The 23,058-nt window shown below is 43.6% G+C and overlaps 1 protein-coding gene across 1 annotated transcript in view; it reads left to right on the forward strand.

Moving 5' to 3' along the window:
* Positions 1 to 23,058, forward strand: part of ankrd6b (ankyrin repeat domain 6b) — a 33,568-nt gene that overhangs the window by 2,915 nt on the left and 7,595 nt on the right. The window contains exons 2-6 of the mRNA XM_084559865.1: positions 10,669 to 10,961; positions 18,042 to 18,140; positions 20,464 to 20,562; positions 21,245 to 21,343; positions 21,638 to 21,736. Coding sequence (XP_084415991.1) covers positions 10,836 to 10,961; positions 18,042 to 18,140; positions 20,464 to 20,562; positions 21,245 to 21,343; positions 21,638 to 21,736 — 522 coding nt within the window. The 5' untranslated portion in view covers positions 10,669 to 10,835. The remainder of the gene's footprint in view (positions 1 to 10,668; positions 10,962 to 18,041; positions 18,141 to 20,463; positions 20,563 to 21,244; positions 21,344 to 21,637; positions 21,737 to 23,058) is intronic.

Genomic DNA, 23,058 nt, shown 5'->3' on the forward strand with positions numbered 1-23,058 from the left:
TACGCTAGTGCTATTCCCCGTTGAGTCCGGAGTTACCTGTTATCTATTCGCGGAAGTGCAGCGGTTTGTTGTTGTTTGGCCAGCTGTTCCGCAACTTTGCGGCAGATAATGCGTTATTTAGAGGCTGCATTGCGGTGCCCCATTCACTCCCACTATATGGATATACGCGGATGTAAGTATCTGACGAACAACACCAAAGTTATATGGGTGAGTGAACGGTCGTATTTTATGCCAGAAATAAGGTCCAGGTTGTAAAAAACAGTAGTTCCCCTTTAGCTGTGCCGTAAGAATGGTGAATATTTTTGCCTACGTTGTATTGACCTGAACAAAACCGACAATGAAAACAGTGCTGTGACGTAGGGCTGGGCACTTAGGGTCCACAGTTCATAACTCTAAATACAAAACACACAATATACAGTATATTCTTGTGTTCCCTTGTACGTTACGGCCGTATCATCGCTTAAAAACAACCATTAAACACAGACCATGTTCAGATCGATGCACCCACAGCAGCCTCGCCCATGCTTCCGTCTGCTCGTGTCCCGCGGGGAGCTGACGAGGGCAGCGCAGCGCTAAGGAGGTCAGAGTTCACCAGGTGTTTAATGGGCCCATAATGAGCTCTAATGGGCTACGGGGCAGAGGGGGCAGTTTTACAGACTCTGGAAACTAGACACTGTGTGAGAGGGGATTATTAGATTTGTCTGTCAGATGGTGACACGGCTCCAATTGTGGATGTTTTTTTTTTTCTTTTTTCCCCCCCCCAAGTTCAACTACAGAGGCAGAGATCGGCCAATTCCCGTGATGCTTTGTGAGCAAAAAGCAATGCTGTCACTTCAGAATAAGATGCACACATTTGAATTTTAAACCCAGCCTTGGGCGGGAGTATAACCGAACAAATCTTGGGATTATTCCGCTGTTGTGTCTTGACAGTGCTGCCCAGCGAGACACTGCAAGTGGTGCAAGTGAATAGCCCTCTCGCAGGGGAGGAATAGAAGTAGATAATGAGCTTTTTGTCTCACGTCACGGCTGCTGTCTTGATGTTTTCCCGGTGTAGAGGATTAAACAAGCGGGGCAAATCTTGGGGTGAAGTCTCTTCTTTCAGAGGCGATGTGAAAAGAGACAAAAAGACCTAACACGGCCCGGAGAGAATGGGCTCGCATGTGTGTGTGTGTGTGTTGAGTGGGGAGTAGTTGGAGTCTGTGTGTGTTTGTGTGTGGGCAGGAGGGGGATGATGGGTATTGGTGGGGGGTCCTTTGTTTGAGGGTATGCCACACAGCTGACGGTCCGCTCTCCCAGCTGGACATGTAGGCCACTGTCAGCAGCCGCTTCTCCGTCTTGCTGTGATGTTTGGGTTTCCACATTTGTGTGTTTTGTTTTGTTTTCTGTGTGTGCACGTAAGAAGCAGCAGGTGCACACCATCTGTATCATTCGGTATACACCACTCCCACTTTTTGTCAGACATGTGCAAGTGCTTAAATATGGGCACTGAAGTGTGAGCAATCATACATTTAAGTGCTCGAAGTACTTGATACAAGTATTTTCTGTGTGAGCTCATTTTTCTGCTACTAGCATGTAGGATGTGCTGTTCCAGTTGATTGTCTTGCTGGAGTCTTTTTATTGGCTGGTTGAGCTCCGGGTGCACTTTAAACGGATAGAAATTGACCAGTCCAAGGCAAAACCAGACAGATTGTGTATCACTGACCCTTATCATGCCCCAGGAGCATTGAAACAGCCGGCGCAGACAATGTTCCTGACCTGCGATGTGGATATATAAATAACTACCTCACCAACTTAATTTTTCTGAGGAGGTTCATGATAGAAACGCAACTACAATAACAAGTAACTGTTTACTCCCAAATTTCTTTCTCATTGTGAGTAGTTTTAGTGCTGAATGAGCAACACTTCAACTTGCCTTTATGAAAAGAAATCTGTTGGACATCGTGTTAAAAAAATAAAATAAACAAGACGCTGGATTCTGTCCCTGCTATAAAGTTGCGTGTTTTATTGCAGTATTCCACATCTGCTGGCTTTGCGGGATCTTTGGGAATCTTATGAAACATTTTTCCCTTTGCTTGTCCCCGACTATTCTGGCATCCTGGGGCACAACCCATTTTTGGATGTCACTGGTACGAGGACAAGTTAGTTAGCTACTCGCAGTTGTCAACCGGATAGTAATTCGAAAAGCACGCTTTCCTGCCAATATGGCACCATTTTTTACAACCTGGACCTTATTTCTGGCATAAAATACGATCGTTTACTCACCCATATAACTTTGGTGTCATTTGGAGTCATTCGGACGATATTTAGATCTGCGTATATCCATATACTGGGAGTGAATGGGGCACCGAAACACAGCCTCTAAATAACGCATTATCTGCTGCGAAACTCGTTCATTTTACCAATGTTTTGTCATGATACGCTAGTGCTATTCCCCGTTGAGTCCAGAGTTACCTGTTATCATCCGTCCAAGTCCAATCAATAGCGCTGTCAAAGTTAACGTAGCAAGCAAACGATCACTTTAAAAATGCCTGGATCGGCCCGACACCAATCTCCTGATACCGACCTAGATATCTATACTAAAGGGTGACATTTTTTTGGTATCGTGTAAGATCAAAACTGTTGTTATGAGACTGGATTCTGTACTTGTACTGGAAGTGGTGTTTTTTCCACTGCTGTTTTTTTCACTGAAGTGATTGTAGACTAAATTATGAAGATAGATCATAATATCTCATAATTAGGAATGAAATGAAGGCGGATAATCTGAACTACTGAGTGGTTTTCTGTTGTGATTAGTGTAGAGTTACGGTGGTCTTGTGCGTTTGCTTGCCCATTGACGGTGAATTCATTGTCAGCTGCGACTAAAAGGCTTCTGTAAGGAACACAGGCGGCCTTCTCTGTCTAGTGCTCCGGGACAATGAAGCAGAACCTTGGAATGTTTTATAGCTATCAGACTGTGGAGGGTACTCAAACTCGGAGGCATTCGGTGTTTTTTCAGATGCATCCTTTTATCTTGCCTCACTGAAAAACATGTGCCTCATCTTGTCTGGTCTTGTATTATCAATCTGGACTGAATTAGTTCCTCGCACTCACGGGTGACAAAATATGCAAGAGATCATTTAGTATGTAAAGATAGTGTAATAGTTTGGGGTTTATTGTCACTGTGGACACTGTAGTGGTCTTCTAGTTTTGTGGATTATCCAAAACCATTCTTCCCATATGATTCTCTTGTCTTGTTTGTTTTGCACTCACGGTTCATCTCAGGATCTCAGGCATCACTGTAATACCAAATTTAGACTGCAGAACTGACTGTTTTTTTGTTTGTAGGCCTGCTTCCACAGAAGCGAAGGTTGAAAAACAGCCTTGGGAGGGACATATTGCAAAGCATTCAGTTTTTTTTTTGTGTGTCAGTATTCTCAACATTTGCATCTTTCCTCAAAACATTTTATGACATATTTCTCTCTGTGAAGCCGGTGCTGTAGCTGCAGCTAGCCTTAGCATTAGCATTTGGGACCCGGTAAAACTGACGACATAATTCTGCAAAGGAAGAACGGCAGAGATCTGATGCTAATTCAAGAATCCAGAAAACGTGACGTGACTTCTGAAAGTAGCTTTGATGAGATGTCAAAAATACACTGACCACCTGACCACACAAATTATAACACTTTACTACAGTTAAAGGGGAATTACAGTTTTTTACAACCTGGACCTTATTTCTGGCATAAAATACGATCGTTTACTCACCCATATAACTTTGGTGTAATTTGGAGTCATTCGGACAATATTTAGATCTGCATATATCCATATAGTGGGAGTGAATGGGGCACCGAAACGCAGCCTCTAAATAACGCATTATCTACCGCGAAACTCGTTCATTTCACCAATATTTTGTTATGATATGCTAGTGCTATTCCCCGTTGAGTCCGGAGTTACCTGTTATCTATTCGTGGACGTGCAGCGGTTTGTTGTTCTTTGGCCAGCTGTTCCTCTCTCTGCCTCTGCATCCTCCTTTCCCACTTGCCAGTACACTAAAAGTATTCTTGCTGGAAAGTATGTGCTGGGAAATATTAATACATTGATTACACTTATCTTAAGGTACATTTGTTTCTTTGAGACTGTCATTAATTGGTGGAAAAAGTAATGGAATAGGTTTTTGTTTTATTTGTTATGGTATATAGAGTATATCAAAACAAAGTGTCAACATGGTCTCACTGCAGCAGAGAGCTAGCTAGCTAGCCCTGAAACAGATCTTGGGATTAGTGAGCAGGTCAAAGTATTGTTTTAATCTGGTTTTGGCTCTGCCTCAGTCTCTGACTGGTGCACGAAAGACAGATGGCCTGAGTTTTTAGTGAAATCCGCTGGTGGAGGGAGGAGTTTGTTTTGTGGGCCTCCATTCTGACCACTTATTTCGTGCACACGTTGCATTTCGGCGACTGCTCACTTTCTGCGGCATTATGGGAAAAGCCCTCCTGCCGGGCAAAGTAGATGCGCCGCTTGGAGCGGTTTAACGGAAGCTGTGTTTTACGTCTCTGCCTGATTTCTGTCCTAGTCCAAAATGTATTTGCTGCCATTTCCTGCACATTTTAAAAATTCATTTGTGTGTTCATGGTATTATTTCTGAAAAAAATCTTCGCTTACTTTTTATTGCACCGAATATTGAAAACATTATTGAGTATGTTATCAATGTCAGATTCAGCTGTATATTGGGCTATGCAAGGTGTGCCACCTCTTCATAGTCTGACTTAATTTGCATTAAAGGTATACCATAAATAGACATAAAAACAATGTTATTTAAATACTTCAATACTTTTTTTTAAAAAAGCCTGAATTTTGCATGCAATTCTGCACGTCTTAACTGTTTTTGTCAGCAGCGATAAAGGATGTTCTGCCTTACGTCACACCGTAAAGCGTTGGCTGGATCAGTGAATGTGCAGCATATCTGTGCACTCATGTTGGCATCCTTGAAAGGGCCGTGAGAGCTACTACAAACTAGGGCATGTACAGCAGGCTGCGTTGGAGCTCAGGGCGCCGTGGTTAATTTTAGTGCATTCATGCCCTGCCTCATTGCACAAAGGTAATACAGATTCAGGTTTTAATGTGTTCATCCTCAAGTGGAGCCACACGCTGCACTGAATAGGAGATTTGTATAGAGTCTGCTGGCTGTGATATAATTGCTGGGAGTTAGAGAGCATTTATTCACCTCTCTAAACCTGAACTAATGATATAATGTGATATTTTTTCGAGATGTTTTTCGAGTGCATAACATCACTTGCTTCTTTGTCAGGTCTGAAACCTTCACATCTGAACCCAAAAGCCTTAATCAAGCTAGATGCAGCCCCGAAAATCCCTTCTAGCAGGCGCGCAAGGGCACCGGCAGTCAATCACCAACATTCCTGGCATACTTCAGATATCAGCTGCCATCCAGAGCCGTAAAAGATGCACAGCTTGTCGCTCCTTTATCGCGGTGCACCTCGCCAAACATCCACATTGCATAGTTTACAGATTTAGGTCTGACCTGCTTCATTTTCCAGAAGCACTTCTGCGCAACGTAGAAGTTTTATGACGTGGTTTTGGTTCCTCTTCTTCTACTTTGATTTTTGGCAGCTTTGACACTAGCCAACCGCCACTCAAAAAAGAAGAAGAAGAAGATGTCGTCTTTGACGCAATTCAGTAAAGTTTCTGATTAATTCAGCGTTGGCTCAACAAGGAAATGTTTCTTGCTATATCCTGTCATTAATTAACCAAAGCAGCGTTGAGCAGGATTTCAGGGACTTGTGCTGGCGGTAATTATGCAGCTGGTTAGTTGGGAGAAGGGAGAAGGATCTACTCTATCCTAACAAAGAATTAGTATGGAACGTGAAGGGTTTTATTGTTGCGGTGAATAGCAGCAGTTTAGAAATTGATCATGGTCGTACTGTTTATTCTCATACCTTTTGCTAATTGCCTCCGCTTGCCAAGGGGAACTCATGCATGACTTCCCAAACGCCTACTCCCTCAAGTATTGCAGCAAGTTTACCTTAGGTCGAGCACTCGACTAGAAGTGGACTTTGAATTGACTATGAATAGTCACAGTTTAATTTAGCAAGATCACAAATACAGAGGCTAAGAAAGGCATGTTGAAATTCTGCATTAGTGTAGTTGCCTACAGATATTTCTGGTGGAATGATGGATTATTAGCAACGCTTCAGGCTTGCACACTATGTTTTGAACTGGAAATAGCGGTTTAGAGCCTATCCTAGCTGTCACCCTGGACAGGTCACCAATGAACCTAACCAGCATGTCTTTGGACGGTGGGAGGAAGCTGGAGAACCTGGAGAGAACCCATTCAGACACAGGGAGGACATGGAAACCCCAGACAGAAAGGCTCCAGTCGGCCCATGGATTTGAACCCGGAACCTTCTTTCATAGGCTACATCGGCCCATTAGTATCCTACTTTTATCACATCTACCATCTATTCGTCTTCATCCAAAGTTGAAGATGCCCTCATGGCCATCACACTACCAGGTGTAGCTGGTGTCATTAACAGCAACCCATGTCATTTTTGAGAGAAAGGTTTTTTTTTCTTTTGCCATTTAGGATAACAGCAGAAGTTGTGATAACATAATTTATGACAATTTACCACACATCAGCAAAGACGTAAGATCACAACAGCAGGAAGGTAGGAAGGACCTGCAGTAACGTTCCTTCACGCTGTGTGGATGAAGGTGTCGGCTGCTGAAGGTGCTGCCCAGTGCTGTTATAGCGCCATGGGGGGCGTGGGATTAATTTTCCATCAGCGGTGACGGCTTTGCTTCCATCCGCCGATCACCCACCACCTCTACAGGCTCAAGAGTGCAGACCAGAAGAGAGCCGACCTTCTCCACCAGTCTGTTCGGTCTCTTGTTGTCTGCCGCTGAGATGCTGCTGCTCCAGCAGACCACTCCACAAAAGATGGTTGGTGCCATAGAAGGACCTTGGTAGTCCTCCATGCACTCTGAAGGACCTAAGTGTCTTAAGCAGGTAGAGTCTGCAATGACCTTTCTTGTAAAGTGCCCTGGAGTGGTCAGTCCAGTCTTTTGTTCAGGTGAACGCCCAGGAACAAAAACTTGGACTGGTCTGACCACGTATTACAATGAGGTCAGTCTTCAAGAATCTGGCTGTTGACCCCAGACTGCCCCTAACATGTCCCTGCAGGGCGTTGGGGATGAAGAGACATGAAAGCCCTGGTCGTCAAGTCGTTTTGTTCTACCTGTCGTAGCCACTCTGTAGAACACCTGGCTTCTCTCCCATGCTTTAATCATGGTGTTAAACTGGAGTTTAAATTCAGTTACACAGAAAACAGAGAGTCATTATGTTACAGTCCATGAATGTGATACAGAAAAAGCAATAACGCTCATGTTTGCAGACATTTGCCAAGCCCAGTGAGGGAATTTAATCATGGCATTTCATTTTTGGATTCTTGTGGCCACAAAAGGTCTACTGCAGCTGTATTTTCTGGTCCTTTGTAAGTTTGCATGCTTTTCTAACTCTGAAAGAATGTCTTAAGTCTCTCCCCCCTTTCCTCCCCCTTCTCCATGAAAGATATAATGCACCTATGAAGCAGCGTGCCTGCATTAGAAGGACTTCTTCTTTCTCTGGAACGCGTAGGGTAATCAGCGTCCTCCAGGGCCTCCTCCTCCTCCTCCTCCTCCTCCTCCTCCTCGAGCCATGTGAAAAGAGCGAGGGATGGGCATTTCTTGTTTTTCAAACCCGAGTTCTGAGTTCCTAAAAGTTTGCACAAAAGCCCCGTTGCCTAGCTGCAAGTGTGAGGAGCCTCTACTCGCTGCTACTGCCAAGCCTGATTTGTGTGCATGGGTCTTTGACTGAACAGGATCTCCTGCAGAATCGGCTGGAATGTAGCGAGCGAGAGAGATCCGCCTTTCGCCTTGCTCTTGAGCCTCTTTCTCCTGTGAACTTAGGACAGTGTCGGGAGTATCGGGCTGAGACGTTGTGCAGAGTTGCCGTTTTCCACATGTAGCTCACACTATAAGATCGTTGGTGTCAGATTTGTTCTCACTACTGGCAATACTGTTGAGGTGAGGGGTGGTTCCCCCCTGCTGGAGCGTACGGGAGGTAGGATATGTCACTACAGTTGCAATGCAGAAATTTCAGTGTCATTTTTACAGCACTCTGTTGTCTGATGATTTTGGCGTTGGGCCTTACCACCAGAAGTTCCTGACCCCAGTTAGAGATTTTCATTGGCGTTTTCATGTAAATAACACTCCTTTATGGCTATATTCCTAAGTTTCTACTTTTTTTGGTGCATAAAACTCATTCGTATTTGACGTTCGAAGTGCGACAACTCTGTTTCAGCACTGAAATCGTGTCCAGTAGACAGTGGAATGATCTGGCTGAGGACATCGCACCGCGCAGCCTTGTTTTATGATTGAGCTGAGATGAAAGCCTACTGTCTTGGACATAATCCATTTCTGGATCCAGTCATGTATGAGATAATCCTTTAATTTATCCCACGGTGCGTCTGTACCATGTTTTCTTATCCTCTGCTGTGTTTCCCGCAATGAAAAACACATTAGATGGATTTGTCATCGCAGATTAGACTCCGGGGATCAGATGGAAAATGCCTCTTCCTCTGCGGAGCGGAGCTGTCCAATCAGTGTTGAGTTCAAATGCTGTTTTCACTGTCTCTCGCATCCGGCCTTCAACTCAGGTTACCAGCTTGCATGTATGGGTTTGTAATGCCCCTGTGAAAAGGAACGATTACAATGTGCAAAACCTTTTCAGTGCTTATACTACTTTTGTAGTGCTGGTGGCACCTGACTGGTGGATTTCTCAGTTGTTCAGTCATATGGAAGTAGCAAGCGGATGATAAGGAGGTGTGGATACCTTTATAAACTGATAAAGTTGTGCGATTTTTGTGAGTTTACTTAAAATGAAGTATAATTTTAACGGAAAGACACAACTTTTGATGTCACAGCCAGGTAATCAAAACGTGTTACTGTTGGGATGATACGAAACCAATGGGCCATCGGTTGTAACGCGCCAGATAAGATTTAAATCATTTAAAACGAAGCTGGTTAAATACGTGAGATACGTTAACTCAGAATACATGTTTTAATTAGCCTTTATGCAGTGTCGGACTCTACAATGTCAGCGCCCGATTTACCAACCTCCACTTAACACGCTAAACCGCAAGCAATGCACCAGCAATGTTCGTTTATTTGTTTCTTCTGTCTTCTCTGCTTCTCTGCAAACCTACAAAACTGCTGTGAAAACTGTGGCATCAGCTATAGGAGTGTAGTTTAGGCATATATACACATTTTTAGTGTTTGTGTGCTGATTCAGAATTGTAGAATAATTGGTTTTCAGATGTTAATCAGTTTAGAATATAGTCAAATCAGTATACATGATCACTCATCATTCCTGATGGTACCATTGGCTGGAAATTGGAAAATAATAATCAACTCTAGTTTTTTTGAGATGTTGTGATGGGAAGTTCAGCTCTATTCTGAGAGCCGGCTCTTTTGACACGGCTCCCAAAGAAGAGTCGACTCTTTCGGCTCTCGAACGGCTCTTTATTTAGTGTCGTTTATAGCCTGATATTTTAGCCCAACACAGCAAATACATATGGTTTGTGTGTTGAGAAGCCCTTTTGCATTCAATGTTTTCATGAAAAGCCTAATAATTGTCTCATTTTGTGCAGTTATTCCATTACAAAAGCATTCTTAATTGTGTTTAACATTCCAATAAAACTTTAATTGTGCACTGCAGTCAAATCCACACAAGCAAAAACAGAACCAAACTCAGTAAACAAACGGCGTAAATGTCCTTGTGCAGGTTTGTGGTGTGGAACCTGCTCTTAATGTATTTTCATTTTGTAGTGAAGACACTCTGCTCTGCCATCCCGATTGTCTTTAAATTTCAGCCAGATGCTGCTTCGCTTACGGGCGCCACAAATAACTACGTGCCCTCGCTGTCTTACTCAGTCAGCCACAGCGTCTATACCCCTCTCTCTGCTTTCACATAATGGTACAATCCTAAGCCCTCACATGTTATTGGACACATAGCGTGCCCACCAAAAAACAAAGTTCTGCCCCCGTCCTCACCTGAGCAAAAATAAACGAGCGAAAGGGAAAAAAAATAGTGAGGAGTCGGCTCTCACCGGATGGGAGTCGACTCTTTGAGCCGGCTCTTTTGCGCACGACACATCACTAGTCTCTACAGGCTTCCAGTGAGCTTGTAGAGACAGCTGTACTGTATGACAACTTAATGCCTGTCAGTTGATTTATTTTAACGATAAGAAATCTGAGGCAGAGGAGTCTCGGCGGTATTTATCGTTTTAGTAACTCTACCTTTCCTGCGGTTAGACCAAAACCTCTTGTATGTGTCACAGAAAAAGCCCAAAAACCACAGATGTGTATCTGGGCTGTGTATTCCTTTGTTGGCTTTGTGTTTGAAGCTCTTGGTTCACTAAGTGACCAAATCTGGCCCATTTTTTTTTTGGCTTTTACTGCAGATTATTTCTGATTATCTCTGTCCAGCTCACATGATTGCACAAGGTCATTTTATAGGTTTAGCAACCTGGATAACAGTGATGTTGTTACTCTCCTCTTTTCCTGTTTGCCAGGCTGCTATGAGCGGAGCACATGCTGGATTGTTTTCACTCCATGTGTTTCCTGTTCTCTCCACGGCAGCTGAGAGCATGAAGGGGAGCGATCGCGGCAGCGCGGGGAGCTTGCAGTAGCAGAAAAAAACCCGACGGCACCGGTAGCCCCTCCGCCTCCTCCTTCACACCTCCGCCTTCCACACTCGACGTCTGGAGCACCTTGTCTGGAGACGAACGCATCACTTGCCCTGCTTCATGAGCCAGCAGGATGCAGCTGAGGTCCTCGCACTCTCTGAGCGCCTCCTCATAGCTTCGCACAAGGGCCAAGCCGACAATGTGGTCCAGCTCATCAACAGGGGGGCAAAAGTAGCAGTCACCAAGGTAAGACGTGGTCCTGAGTGTATTCATTTGACAAGTGATACCTGTGGAGACATTTGTATTTGATAATTATGTATAATTAGACTGGGGCTGAGTCTAATGATTATTTTCTTGGTTACTCACCGTTCACCATGTTTTTCCAAATCCCCTTGTGCATTTAATTATATTGAGCAGAGCAGAGCAAAAGCATCACACCCTCATGTTTGGAAGCAGAAAAATGTTTTTTTCCTGCATCACCGGGTTGTCCCTGGCTCTATGTAGTGCCGACAGTGGATGATGCTTCCTTTATAATAAGTGAGTGTGAACATGGATGGGACCAGAGCTTAAAGGCACCACCGGGTCTTGTTCTTCCTAGTTCTGTTCTAGCGAAATACAGTGAAACGCAGTCAAAGCCGGGAAATCTAATACCGTAAGTGTTGAAAGCTTAGCTCTGGCCAAAATTTCCTGTCCGACAGGCTTCTCGCATACCAGCTGGTTTTCCCGGGTCGTTCATTTTCTATAGGAAAAGAATTGACCTGTGGTGACTCTATGTTGACTCACTCGATCGTATTTCTCACAGCGAACACGGGGTCAGAAACAACTGGTGGGCTCAGTTCAGCTCCCTGACCTCATCTTTCCTTTGGCCTGTACAATGAAGTCAGCTTGTTTTGGGTGTTACGTTACTGCTATTGTGTCACTCATGTGTGACTCATGAGTGTAACCCAGTGAAAATGGCAATTGTTAGTTAGTCACTAACATTTTTGTTCTGTTTTTGTTTGGTCTAGTCTCCAGTCAGGTCTTCATTCATCGTCTTGCATATACACAAGAAGCGTCTCTATCTCGGGGCAGTAGACAAGCTGTTACACAAGGACTAGCATTAGTCCAGGTTAGAAAATTGAGTATATATTTTGCATATGAGAAACATGTGACCACTTTGGGAAGTAAAAGAGACACATTACTCTTAACAATACATCAGCAATATGGTTGTCCCAACCCCCAAGTTTCATTATGAGTATTGGTAACGTTGTCCAAACTGATGTAAAGGAAACAATTGACTTGTTGGACCTGATGAAATAGGTTTGATGTGTTTCCTCCTTTTGTTCCTTTTACTGTTACTGATGATATTCTGTATGTTGTTGTCAAAGACCAGTTTCCCCAAAACATAGTTACATATGATAGATGGACTTTCTTGGTTGTACCTTCAGTCATTCTTCTTTGTTTGTGCGCGTTGGGGTGGTGGTTAGGTTCTGGGTTTGAATCCAGGCCAACTGGGGCCTTTCTTGTGTGGAGTTTGCATGTTCTTCCTGTGTCTGCGTGGGTTCTCTCCAGGTGGAGATAGTCACATGATTCTGGTTTCCTGAAAGTACACTCAGTGAGCCAAAGGTGGCAGTTCTTCATGACCCAGTCACCAGGTTGCCCCTGGCTCTATGTAGATCTCTCCATGTACTCAGGCGTCCTCCCACCGTCCAAAGACATGCTCATTAGGTTCATTGTTGATTCTAAATTGGCCGGAGGATAGGCTCCAGCCCCGCGACCTTCCAGAGGACAAGCGGTTACAGAAGATGAATGAATGTTTGTATTCACAATGCGAGATCAAGACGGTCAATCAAACTGTACACACTGAATACGCTCCACTAGATGTTGGCAGCATATGTTGCCCGCGCCCAGATGTTTAACAGTATCAAAACTGAGCTGCCATGCGGCCAGATGGAACGCACTGACCTTACAGCTTTCAATCCCTCACACACAACACGCCGCTGACTGACATAGCGGCGATCACAACTCTCTCAGGCCTTGTTTTGTTCACCCCCGCGCTCTCACGTCTCAAACGCACACAGAGTGTGACGTAACCCTCCTTTGTGCCAGTCAGGGCCAACGCTCGGTTTAGAACATTGACCTAGATGTTAGGTGAGTTGCAGCGAGAACAGGGAGCGCAGCCCTGTGCACAGATGAGTGGACTATCTCACCATCTGCACAGATGCTGCATATCTCACCTACATCAGTCTCTGTAGCCCAGAGTGTCATAAACTGTACTTCATACTCTGCTTTACTTGTTCATATAGATATTAACGATCAGAAATACAGCATATTTGATCAGCTGGAATCAGTTAATTAAGATAATCCGTCTCTAGCTCTCTTGTTTGGTAGAAGGTCTGCAGATTTGCACTTTTTTGGCTCCTTACACAGCACTGTGATTGCTAAAGCCATAGGTCCAGACTGGTTGATGTCACATAGGGTGTGAAATTTGAAAATAAAGAAAAATCATTCTTCTATTTGAAAGTAGAAAGGGTGATCATTATTATTGCAGTAGAGTACTAAGGTAAAACTCATCAGGCTGCTATTTACTTGGAACATTGCTGTAATTGGGTGTTTACTATAAAGAATTGCTCTTGGACAGTTTCAAACAGTATATTTTAAATGTGTTAAAGAAAAAAATTGAGTGATGTTCCTTTTTTTTCTGGCCGGGGAAATTAATTTACCATTGGAACATGGACACATGGCGTCATATTGTGAGAACTTCAATAAAATAACAGCACATGTGCTGTTGCGCGCTGATAATTGTGTTTTGACCACCTGTATTTGTGTGTTCTGGCAGGGCGCCATCATGAGCGCCTAATCCAGGATAAAGGGGATAGAGTTCCATCTGAAACATTGCTCTGCTCAGGAAAAGGAATGACGGGACAGCTCTTTGAAAAGTGGATGTGATGGATGGGTTCAGACTAAGAGAGGAAGAACTCAGACGAGAAGGAAAGAGGGAATGCATATTAGGAGATTAGCCCGGGGTTGGTAATGACTAAGGAAGACGAGAGAGAGGAGACGTTTAGTTTTAGTTGAATGCTCGTCAAACTGTGTGAAATAGTTAAAGGGGATTTACAGTTTTTTACAATCTGGACCTTATTTCTGGCATAAAATACGATCGTTTACTCACCCATATAACTTTGGTGTCATTTGGAGTCATTCGGAAGATATTTAGATCCAGTGGAGCGCTGCGTATATCCATATAGTGGGAGTGAATGGGGCACCGAAACGCAGCCTCTAAATAATGCATTATCTGCTGTGAAACTCGTTCATTTCACCAATATTTTGTTATGATATGCTAGTGCTATTCCCCGTTGAGTCCGGAGTTACCTGTTATCTATTCACGGATGTGCAGCTGTTTGTTGTTCTTTAGCCAGCTGTTCCTCTCTCTGCCTCCGCATCCTCCGTCGCAGGTGCGCGTGACGCTCAGAGATAACATCATGCAGGTCAGAGGTTAGTAGGTCAATCTACAGACCCCGGATGATGATAACAGGTAACTCTGGACTCAACAGGGAATAGCACTAGCGTATCATCACAAAATATTGGTGAAATAAACGAGTTTCACAGCAGATAATGCGTTATTTAGAGGCTGCGTTTCGGTGCCCCAGTCACTCCCACTATATGGATATACGCGGATCTAATTATCTCCTGAACGACTCCAAATGACACCAAAGTTATATGGGTGAGTAAATTATCATATTTTATGCCAGAAATAAGGTCCAGGTTGTAAAAAAACATGTAGTTCCCCCTTAACTAAACTCTGTCTTATTGATTGTACGGCAGCTCTCCACGAACAACGCTATCTCTCAGGACGTCGTGAGTTGCAGGAGGCCAACTCCCTGTTACAATTCACAATTGCGCACTTCAAAGCAGATCATGTGAAATTTGGAAAGAAAATTCCACGCCTACAACAACCCCACACACCCTACACTGAAGCTTGACTAAGAGTCACCTAAATCCCTACTAGTTTGCTCAAGGATATTTTACCATAGTAAATCAATTAATCTGCCTTTAGTTAAAAGCTACGTACCACAGGCTTTTAAGGTCACAACCCTAAACACCCCAGCGATGCCCTCACCTTGGCCTCTTCTACTATTGTCATTTTTGTCCAGTTTATGTCCACATAAAACAGGCCTTTTGGAATACCTTCTTTCACCTGCGCAATATTGTCAAAGCTGGGACTACTGCGTTTCTTAATTATCAGGATTTGTAAATCAGTCATTCCAAAACTACTCAAGCGTGGACACTGGCAAAAGAGAGGTCACACGAGAGGCAAAAGTACAACAGTAAGGATAATCTGTCCGGGCCTGCTTGAGTCTTTGTCACCCCAGTTAATCAAATTGACTTGCTGTGATATAATACATTGTCACTTTGTGTAATTCTATTGCATTTTCAACCTCACGGCGTCCAAACTGGTTCTCACCTTCTTGCTTGCTGTTAGGGTTGTTCACTTTCCCCCTTCGTCTTCTGCTCTCCTTATTTTTGAAAGCAGGCTACAGTCGCGCCTACTGTCAAATACAGAAATCCCGACTTTCTGGTAAGCCCAGTGTTCAGTCTGGCACAGCACAACCGACACACAGTGCCACAAACACACCCTCAATCAGTGCAGCGGCAGCAGGGGTCACTGCTGTTTACCCGAACTCAGCCGGTGGCTTCCTTCCAGTCGGGCTGTAACTCAATCTGCCCACTGCGTGAATGCAGCGTTGGGCCGCACCCAAACAAAGCACGAACCTTCAAACTCTCAGGATAATGCCCCGGTGTGTAATGGAGCTTGGGCTGTTGTGTGGGAATACACACACATCTGTAATTAAACTGTATCTACTGAGTAGAATTACAGATTAAGAGATCATCTATGTTTAGTGTTTGAAGTTGGAATTGATACCTGCATGCAGACATCCTGCCCTGTCACTCCTCTTGATGCAGTTAAGCAGAGTTTATTGTGTTGAGTTTATGTTCAGGATGTCTGGGTTTGCTGAGAGCTTTTAACCTAACACCCCATGCATATATTATTCTAATATACCTTCACAACATCCAGCCAAGCGAAGAACACTCTCCAGGAGGCAGGTATGGATCTTGTGAATAAGACCTGAAGGATAGAAAGGCCAGAATCAACTATCCAGTCTTAGAACAGCTTAGGATTTAGAGCATACAACACAATGTGACGGGTGTGCATGGCTCCTCATGACAATGGGTCACTAGTGTTTACCTGATCTTAACCTGAATTTTATTTACAGCAGACAAAAACCAAAAGCAGAAAGTCCCGCAAACGTGCAGCTAAAGACCTGACAAGGCATCACCGAGGAGGAAACCCATTCTTTGGTGATTTCCATGGGTTTCAAACTCAAGACACTCACTGACACGGATTCACTGCAAAATATCTAAATAAACCATTTGTCCAGTTACATTAGAGCCCCTGAAAGTAGAGGACTGTGCATAAAATGGTTGCGATTCTTATACCTTTCCTCCAATTTGGATGCAAATGCATATTCAGTTGTACTTAACATTTATTTTATAGTTGTAACTTCAGTATGTTGTGTCCAAACATGCCACTAACATTATATGATGTTCAGTACATGGAACTGCATATTATATTAGAACAAGCCTTGTATAGTTAAGGCTTGTTCAATCATTACACATTACTCAAGTCAAGGCACTAGGGCTGCAACAAAGTTCACCCTCCTGCTAACAACCCCATTCACACATAATAATAAGTCACTGTTATTGCACGTCATATGAAATTATTGCACACATGTATTGCACATTGTTCTTTAGAATTATTAAGTGAATACACAGTATTATTTCTTCATTGTTTGAGTTGTTCAGTGTGATTATGACTCTTGCATAGAAGCCATTTCTTCACTTTAATGTTCTGAACCGTCTACCAGATGGTAGCAGGTCAAAAAGTGAGTGTCCGGGGTGGGTTGCATCTTTAAGTATCGCCTGGGCCGTCCTCAGGCAGCGGGCGTTGTACAGTTCCTGTAAAGAGTGAACGGGGCAGCTGATGATCCTCTGGGCTGTGGCGACGACCCTCTAGAGCAGGGGTGTCAAACTCATTTTAGTTCAGGGGCCACATACAGCCCAGTTTGATGTCAAAGGGGCCAGACCAATAACATGATAGCGTATTTACCTGTAAATAACGACAACTCCAAATGTTTCCCTTTGTTTTAGTGCAAAGAAGAACACTATGAAAATGTTTACGTTTAATCACTGGACATTTCTTAAGAAAAATTAATTTCTGTTTAGTTCTAGGTCTCAGTGTTGTGTTATGTCCACAACTCTTACTAAATCTGTGTGAACCCTTGGAATAGCAGTTACTTTTATTGGAAAAATTGCAGTTAATGTCTTCAGTGTAATTTTTGCAATACGCAAATTCATCCCGCGGGCCAGATTAGACCCTCTGGTGGGCCGGTTTTGGCCCCCGGGCCGTATGTTTGACACGTATGCTCTAGAGCGCCTTCCTGTCTACTGCAGATGCAGTAGGTGAGGATGCTCTCGGTAAAAGGACACCAGCAGTATCTGTGAGAGGTGGTTGTTCCTTAGAGTCCTCAGGAAATAGAGCCTCTGCTGTGCTCAAGAGTTAAACATGCACATATTGTACATGTTATAGTAACATAACCAGCAGGTAACCTATATGGTCATTATGTTTACAAAATCTGAATCTACGGCTATGTGGTCCTTCCTATTCCTGTTCTGTTCTTGCTCTTCACTTTGACCTTACTCTGCAGGCTGGTTCCCTGAAAGAAACCTGTCTGTGGTGCTTGTTTCATAGTATTGTACTTTCTTAATTGTCTAATGTCTTAATGCACACGGAGCAGCAACCCCGACGAGCATTTTGGGGGTGAGGAGCTAGCTCAAAGTACCTCAGCCTTAGACATACAATGCATTCTAACCTAAAAAATTGGTGCAAAACCACAAATGTATATACAAAAAACAGCTGAATGACTAGATACCCCAAGAGGTAAGTACATATATACATTCAAGTGTGAATAGCATGAATTCTTTGAATCTTTCCAAAGTTAAGTAACCTTTTTCTTTCAATGCCTGCCCACATGCCACCATATTGACAGAATGCACGGTTCAGTTTATCCCCTACTCAGCTGAACAGCTGTCCAGACTGTTGGTATGGATTAAGGATTTTGTTTGTTTTCCATTGGCTCACGGCTGACATTGTATTTGGTGGCAGATTGTCTCCGGTAATGAAAACCAGAGCTACGTACTCCACAGTCTTTCTCGCCTATGCGTCCTGGCGTTGTGCTCACCTAACCCTGTGTTGTGTTGTGTTGTGTGTGTGGTTTGTGTCCCCAGTATGGCAGAAGCCCCCTGCACTTGGCTGCTTACAAAGGCCACATTGAGGTTGTGCGTATCCTGCTCAAAGCTGGCTGTGACCTGGACATTCAGGACGACGTGAGTAGACTGAACCGCCTCTCAGCTGCTACGGACCATGCTTCCACCGTTCATCCACCAACTTGCGCTGCAGTCCTGACTAATTAATGATTACCAGCGGCTGCTCGTCTTTTAGCTTTAGAATTCTTTGAAGTTGGAATAGCCCTTTATAAGTTAACGATAACTGCAGCCTCATGGCGTCCAGTGGCCTTGAATGGGACCCTCTTGATTGCCCTCTTGTGGGCCTGCCTCCAAGATGCAAGACCCTATTTCCCACAGATAGTGATAATTCAGATTTCTGGCACTACCAAATTCCCTCTCTGTGGTCAATGAGCTCCGCAACAGGCTGCAGTACATCTTCCAGGACTGGGGGGCGCAGGTGCATACTGAGGCAGGAGGAGGAGGAGGAGAAGGAGGAGGAGGGGAGAAGAAAGTGGAAGAGGGCTGGGAAAGAACCTGGAAGAGCAGGGAGAGTGAACGAGGTTAGCCAAACCTGCTCTTTCCGAGCCGGGCAGAATTCTGTTCCCCCTATCCTTCCTTACCTGAAGTAACTCCACTCCTTCACCGCTGCTGCCGCGCTTGGCTCAGAGCTTATTTAGCGTGGACATGCCCTCCACTCTACCTCCTGTTTCTCCTCTTATGGAAATAACTGTTGACTCCCTTTTCTTCCAGTGCTGTCGTGTCAAAACTGGCCTGCTAAATGTCACTCTGCTAATCTGCTCTGTGTGCAGGCATGACTATGAATGTGCTTACGTGCTCATATGAACCATGTTAGACTCTGAGATTAACTGGTGTGGTTGATATAGCTGGGTCATATTAACATCATAACTGCTTTGTTCGAACATAACTTGGGAGTTTGGGAATATATGCTAAGCTTACGCTACACACCGGTCAACATTTAAAGGGATATTTATTTTGGGGGAATTTTATACTATTTAGATTACATGTTAAATGTAAGATTGGCTGTTACTTAATGTCTGTGGGATTAGGTAGCTGTTCTGATCAGTGGTAGGCAACAGACTTTGCCCTTTCTGTCTATACAATGGATCCTTTCTTAAAGGGGAGTTACCGTTTTTTACAACCTGGACCTTATTTCTGGCATAAAATACGATCGTTTACTCACCCATATAACTTTGGTGTCATTTGGAGTCATTCGTCAGATATTTAGATCTGCATATATCCATATAGTGGGAGTGACTGGGGCACCGAAACACAGCCTTTAAATAACACATCTGTTGCAAAACTCGTTCATTTCACCAATATTTTGTTATGATACACTAGTGCTAATCCCGTTGAGTCCATAGTTACCTGTTATCTATTCGCAGACGCGCAGTGGTTTGTTGTTCTTTGGCCAGCTGTTCCTCTCTCTGCCTCTGCATCCTCCTTTCAACGAGCTCCTCATCCATATACTCTGGCTGAAAGCAAAAAACTAGCAGTAGCAAATTACAGGTAAACAAACCGACCGTCGTGGGTGTGCATGGCGCTCAGAGATGACATCATCCAGGTCAGAAGTTAGTAGGTCAATCTACAGACCCCGGATGATGATAACAGGTAACTCTGGACTCAACGGGGAATAGCACTAGCGTATCATCACAAAATATTGGTGAAATGAACGAGTTTCGTGGCAGATAATGCGTTATCTAGAGGCTACATTTCGGTGCCCCATTCACTCCCACTATATGGATATACGCAGATCTAAATATTGTCGAACGACTCCAAATGACACCAAAGTTATATGGGTGAGTAAACAATCATATTTTATGCCAGAAATAAGGTCCAGGTTGTAAAAAAACAGTAATTCCCCTTTAAAGTAGGTCTGTGACCTTCACACTTGGATCCAGTGTTTCCACAGCAGTGGTGCATGATATACAGTAATTTAGTTGCTAACGATAAAAATCTAGATCTAAATCTAGTGGCATTTATTTTGAATATTCACATACCCCATTCACCTCCACTGAATTTACCACCTGGGCCACAGCTGCACATTATGGGAGGGGGGAGGGGACATGCTGAAACTATTTCTTGATGAACCGCTGTGTGTCCATCCACCCAGCACTTCATTTGGGGTGGCCTCTTTTAGCCAATGTGCACAGGTTTTGTTGTCTGTACATACAGAATCTGTAGTTCATCAATAAAATAGTTTTAGCGCATAAGTTCCCATAAAAGTTAATAGTTTCACATTTTTATATACAGACAAACGGTGCCTGCATGTGTTCACCAGGTAGGTTGGTTTGTTCTGTGTGTTTTCTTTAACTTTGGGCAAACCAGAGTTAAAGATGATTGAGTGCTCCAAGAGTCATTGCCACGTATCATTAGTCACTGCTGTGTGTGTGTCCGTTGGCAGGGGGAGCAGACGGCGTTGCAACGGGCTGCCGTGGTGGGAAATGGCGACGTTATCGGCGCTCTCATCCAGGAAGGGTGCGCACTGGACAGACAGGACAAGGTGCAGGTCAAAAGAAAAACAAAGGCGCATGAGACTAGACCAGTCAGAGGAATAGGGAATTTCAAATTTCATTGTAATGACGTCATTATTAGTATGTGATAAGCATAGAGAAGCCAGTGGAATTGTAATCCGGCTTTACTTCATTGCCCTATGAAATCTAGAGTAGTGTGTTTACATAGTTAAAAGAGAAATTACTTAGTCATTACTTTTTTTTTGTTCTATTTTACGTGCATGTCTTTACATGATGAAATTAGTAGTGTATATTAGTAGACACTTAATGATGTGTTGTGCAAAAATAATCTGATTTTATTGCGGTTGAGGATACATCCAGTTGAAGGTTTCACTGCCGAGCCAGTTCCAAAAAACACGTCCTAACCTGACGTCTAGAGTCCCACTCTTTTGTGAACAGCTGGATTTATAACAGTCAGCTGTTTCACAGCATCGAGCTCCAGGCACTTTACGATGAATACACACTTGCCCTAGTATTGTAGTGATAATTATGTACATACAACGCACAGCTGTTCTACTCTACTAGGTGTGCTCGCAGCAGTCTTATAAACTCCTCATAGCCAGTAAGAGCTCATGGGTTCCCTAACATCTAGAGCCGTGAAGGAAGAGAATATAAACTGAAGCATGTCTTCATCTCAGATTTGTGCTGACATTAAGTCTTTTGTCCTGACAGGATGGCAACACTGCTCTCCATGAGGTGTCCTGGCACGGATTCAGTCAGTCTGTCAAACTACTGGTGAAGGCTGGAGCCAACGTTCACGCCAAAAACAAGGTGACTCTTTGGGAACATTTTCTGCCTTGATTAAAACAACTCATTATTTTGGCTGTATTACGAAACAGAAGACACTTTTCCTTCTGCCTGCTTGCAGCTTTGTCCCTCACACTGTCAACGAGACAGCTAATGTCTTTAATTTAGACTATACCTGACTCAACCGGGTAGATACATGACAGTTTTTCTGTTTCTGTGTAATTGTCTGCTCAGTCTTTTCCTCTTCATTATTTTGTTTGCTGCAATAACGTGATCCACACAACACATAAGATTCCCCTGACTCCTTCTTGTTTCCAGGCAGGTAACACGGCTCTCCACCTCGCATGTCAGAATGGTCACACTCAGAGCTCCAAGGTTCTCCTCCTGGGGGGATCCAGACCGGACGGCAAGAACCATGTAAGTCTCCAGCAGGGCTCTCTGATGGGTGGTGCCTCCCCTGAGTCACCCTCTGGACTTAATGAGATGGATGCAGAGTCAGTGTGCTGTTATTCAGATACTGCCACTTGGTTTCTTCGCCTTAAAGATAGCACATTTCAATGTCAATGAAATTTCCTCAAGAAACGTGACTGGAGACTGTTGCCTCTTGTCTCCGGATATATTTACAGCGTGTTGTACTGTCCTAAATTGGCCAAAAATAGGAATCAGTATAGCTTTACATATAAAATTTGGGGCTCTGAGCCTTGGATGGCCTCCCTAAAGCTTGTAAAAAAAAAAAAAAGGTCAGGTGGATGTTTAATGGTGTTATATCCCATCAGTGATTCCTTTGATTTATTCCTTTTATACTTTACAGGTTTGTGTTTGTTCATGTAAAATGCTCTCTGAAAACAAATCCCTTGACTTTTGCATTGCACTGCCGCTGCAATACTGTCTTCACGGCACAGAGTCTGTTAATTATAAAACACTGTGGTTCATTTGGACTTCAAATCTCGGCCTCAAGGGGAAACTGTTGTTGCTCGACATCACGCAAGTGCAGCGGGAGGTTATTGTTGCTGGGTTTTGGCAGTAGACAGCCTCAGACGGGCGGACTGTTTGAAAGCTTCACTCACTATCAGTAAGGAGTCAGTGGCCTGAAAGTCTTTACTTTCTATATATAAAAGAAGAATGTAGAAATTGATTACCACATCAGTGGTAAGCATTTTAAATGAATGGATCAGGCGTAACATTATTAGACTTAGACTTAGATAAACTTTATTCATCCACAAGGGAAATTGCTTGGTCAATGATATTTACTTTACTGTCAGTGGCTTTAATGTTGTGGCCGATCGGTGTATGTGCAGTTGGATAGGCAAACACAGATACAGCCAAGTCATCATATCATTTTAAAGCTGTTTAAACACAGGAAAGTTTGTGGAAGATGCAGCACATCTCACCAGCAAATGCATGCTTTTTATTCTTCAGTATTTGTGAAAACAAAACACCGTGATTAGCGCTTAGCTACGGGTGCAAGTTTGTATTTATGTCTCGATGGTTCTGTTAGTTTAGCTGTCTGTCCAACGCTCGACTGCTTAGAAATTCTGCAATGTTTTCTTTTTCAGTCTTTTAAATGTATAATTTGACACGAGTACAACACAACAAGTTTGGAAAAACGAAAATCACTGGTGTTTTCTTTCCAGCTTGTTTTTAAAGTACTGTATTTGATTTCTTTGGCACATTATACCCACACACATAAATTTGACGGAGTGCTTTATGATTTCTCGTAAAGTTGCTTATCAGGAATA

Source organism: Chelon labrosus (genome assembly GCF_963514085.1).
Source record: "Chelon labrosus genome assembly, chromosome: 14".
In the NCBI taxonomy this organism is placed as follows: Eukaryota; Metazoa; Chordata; class Actinopteri; order Mugiliformes; family Mugilidae; genus Chelon; species Chelon labrosus.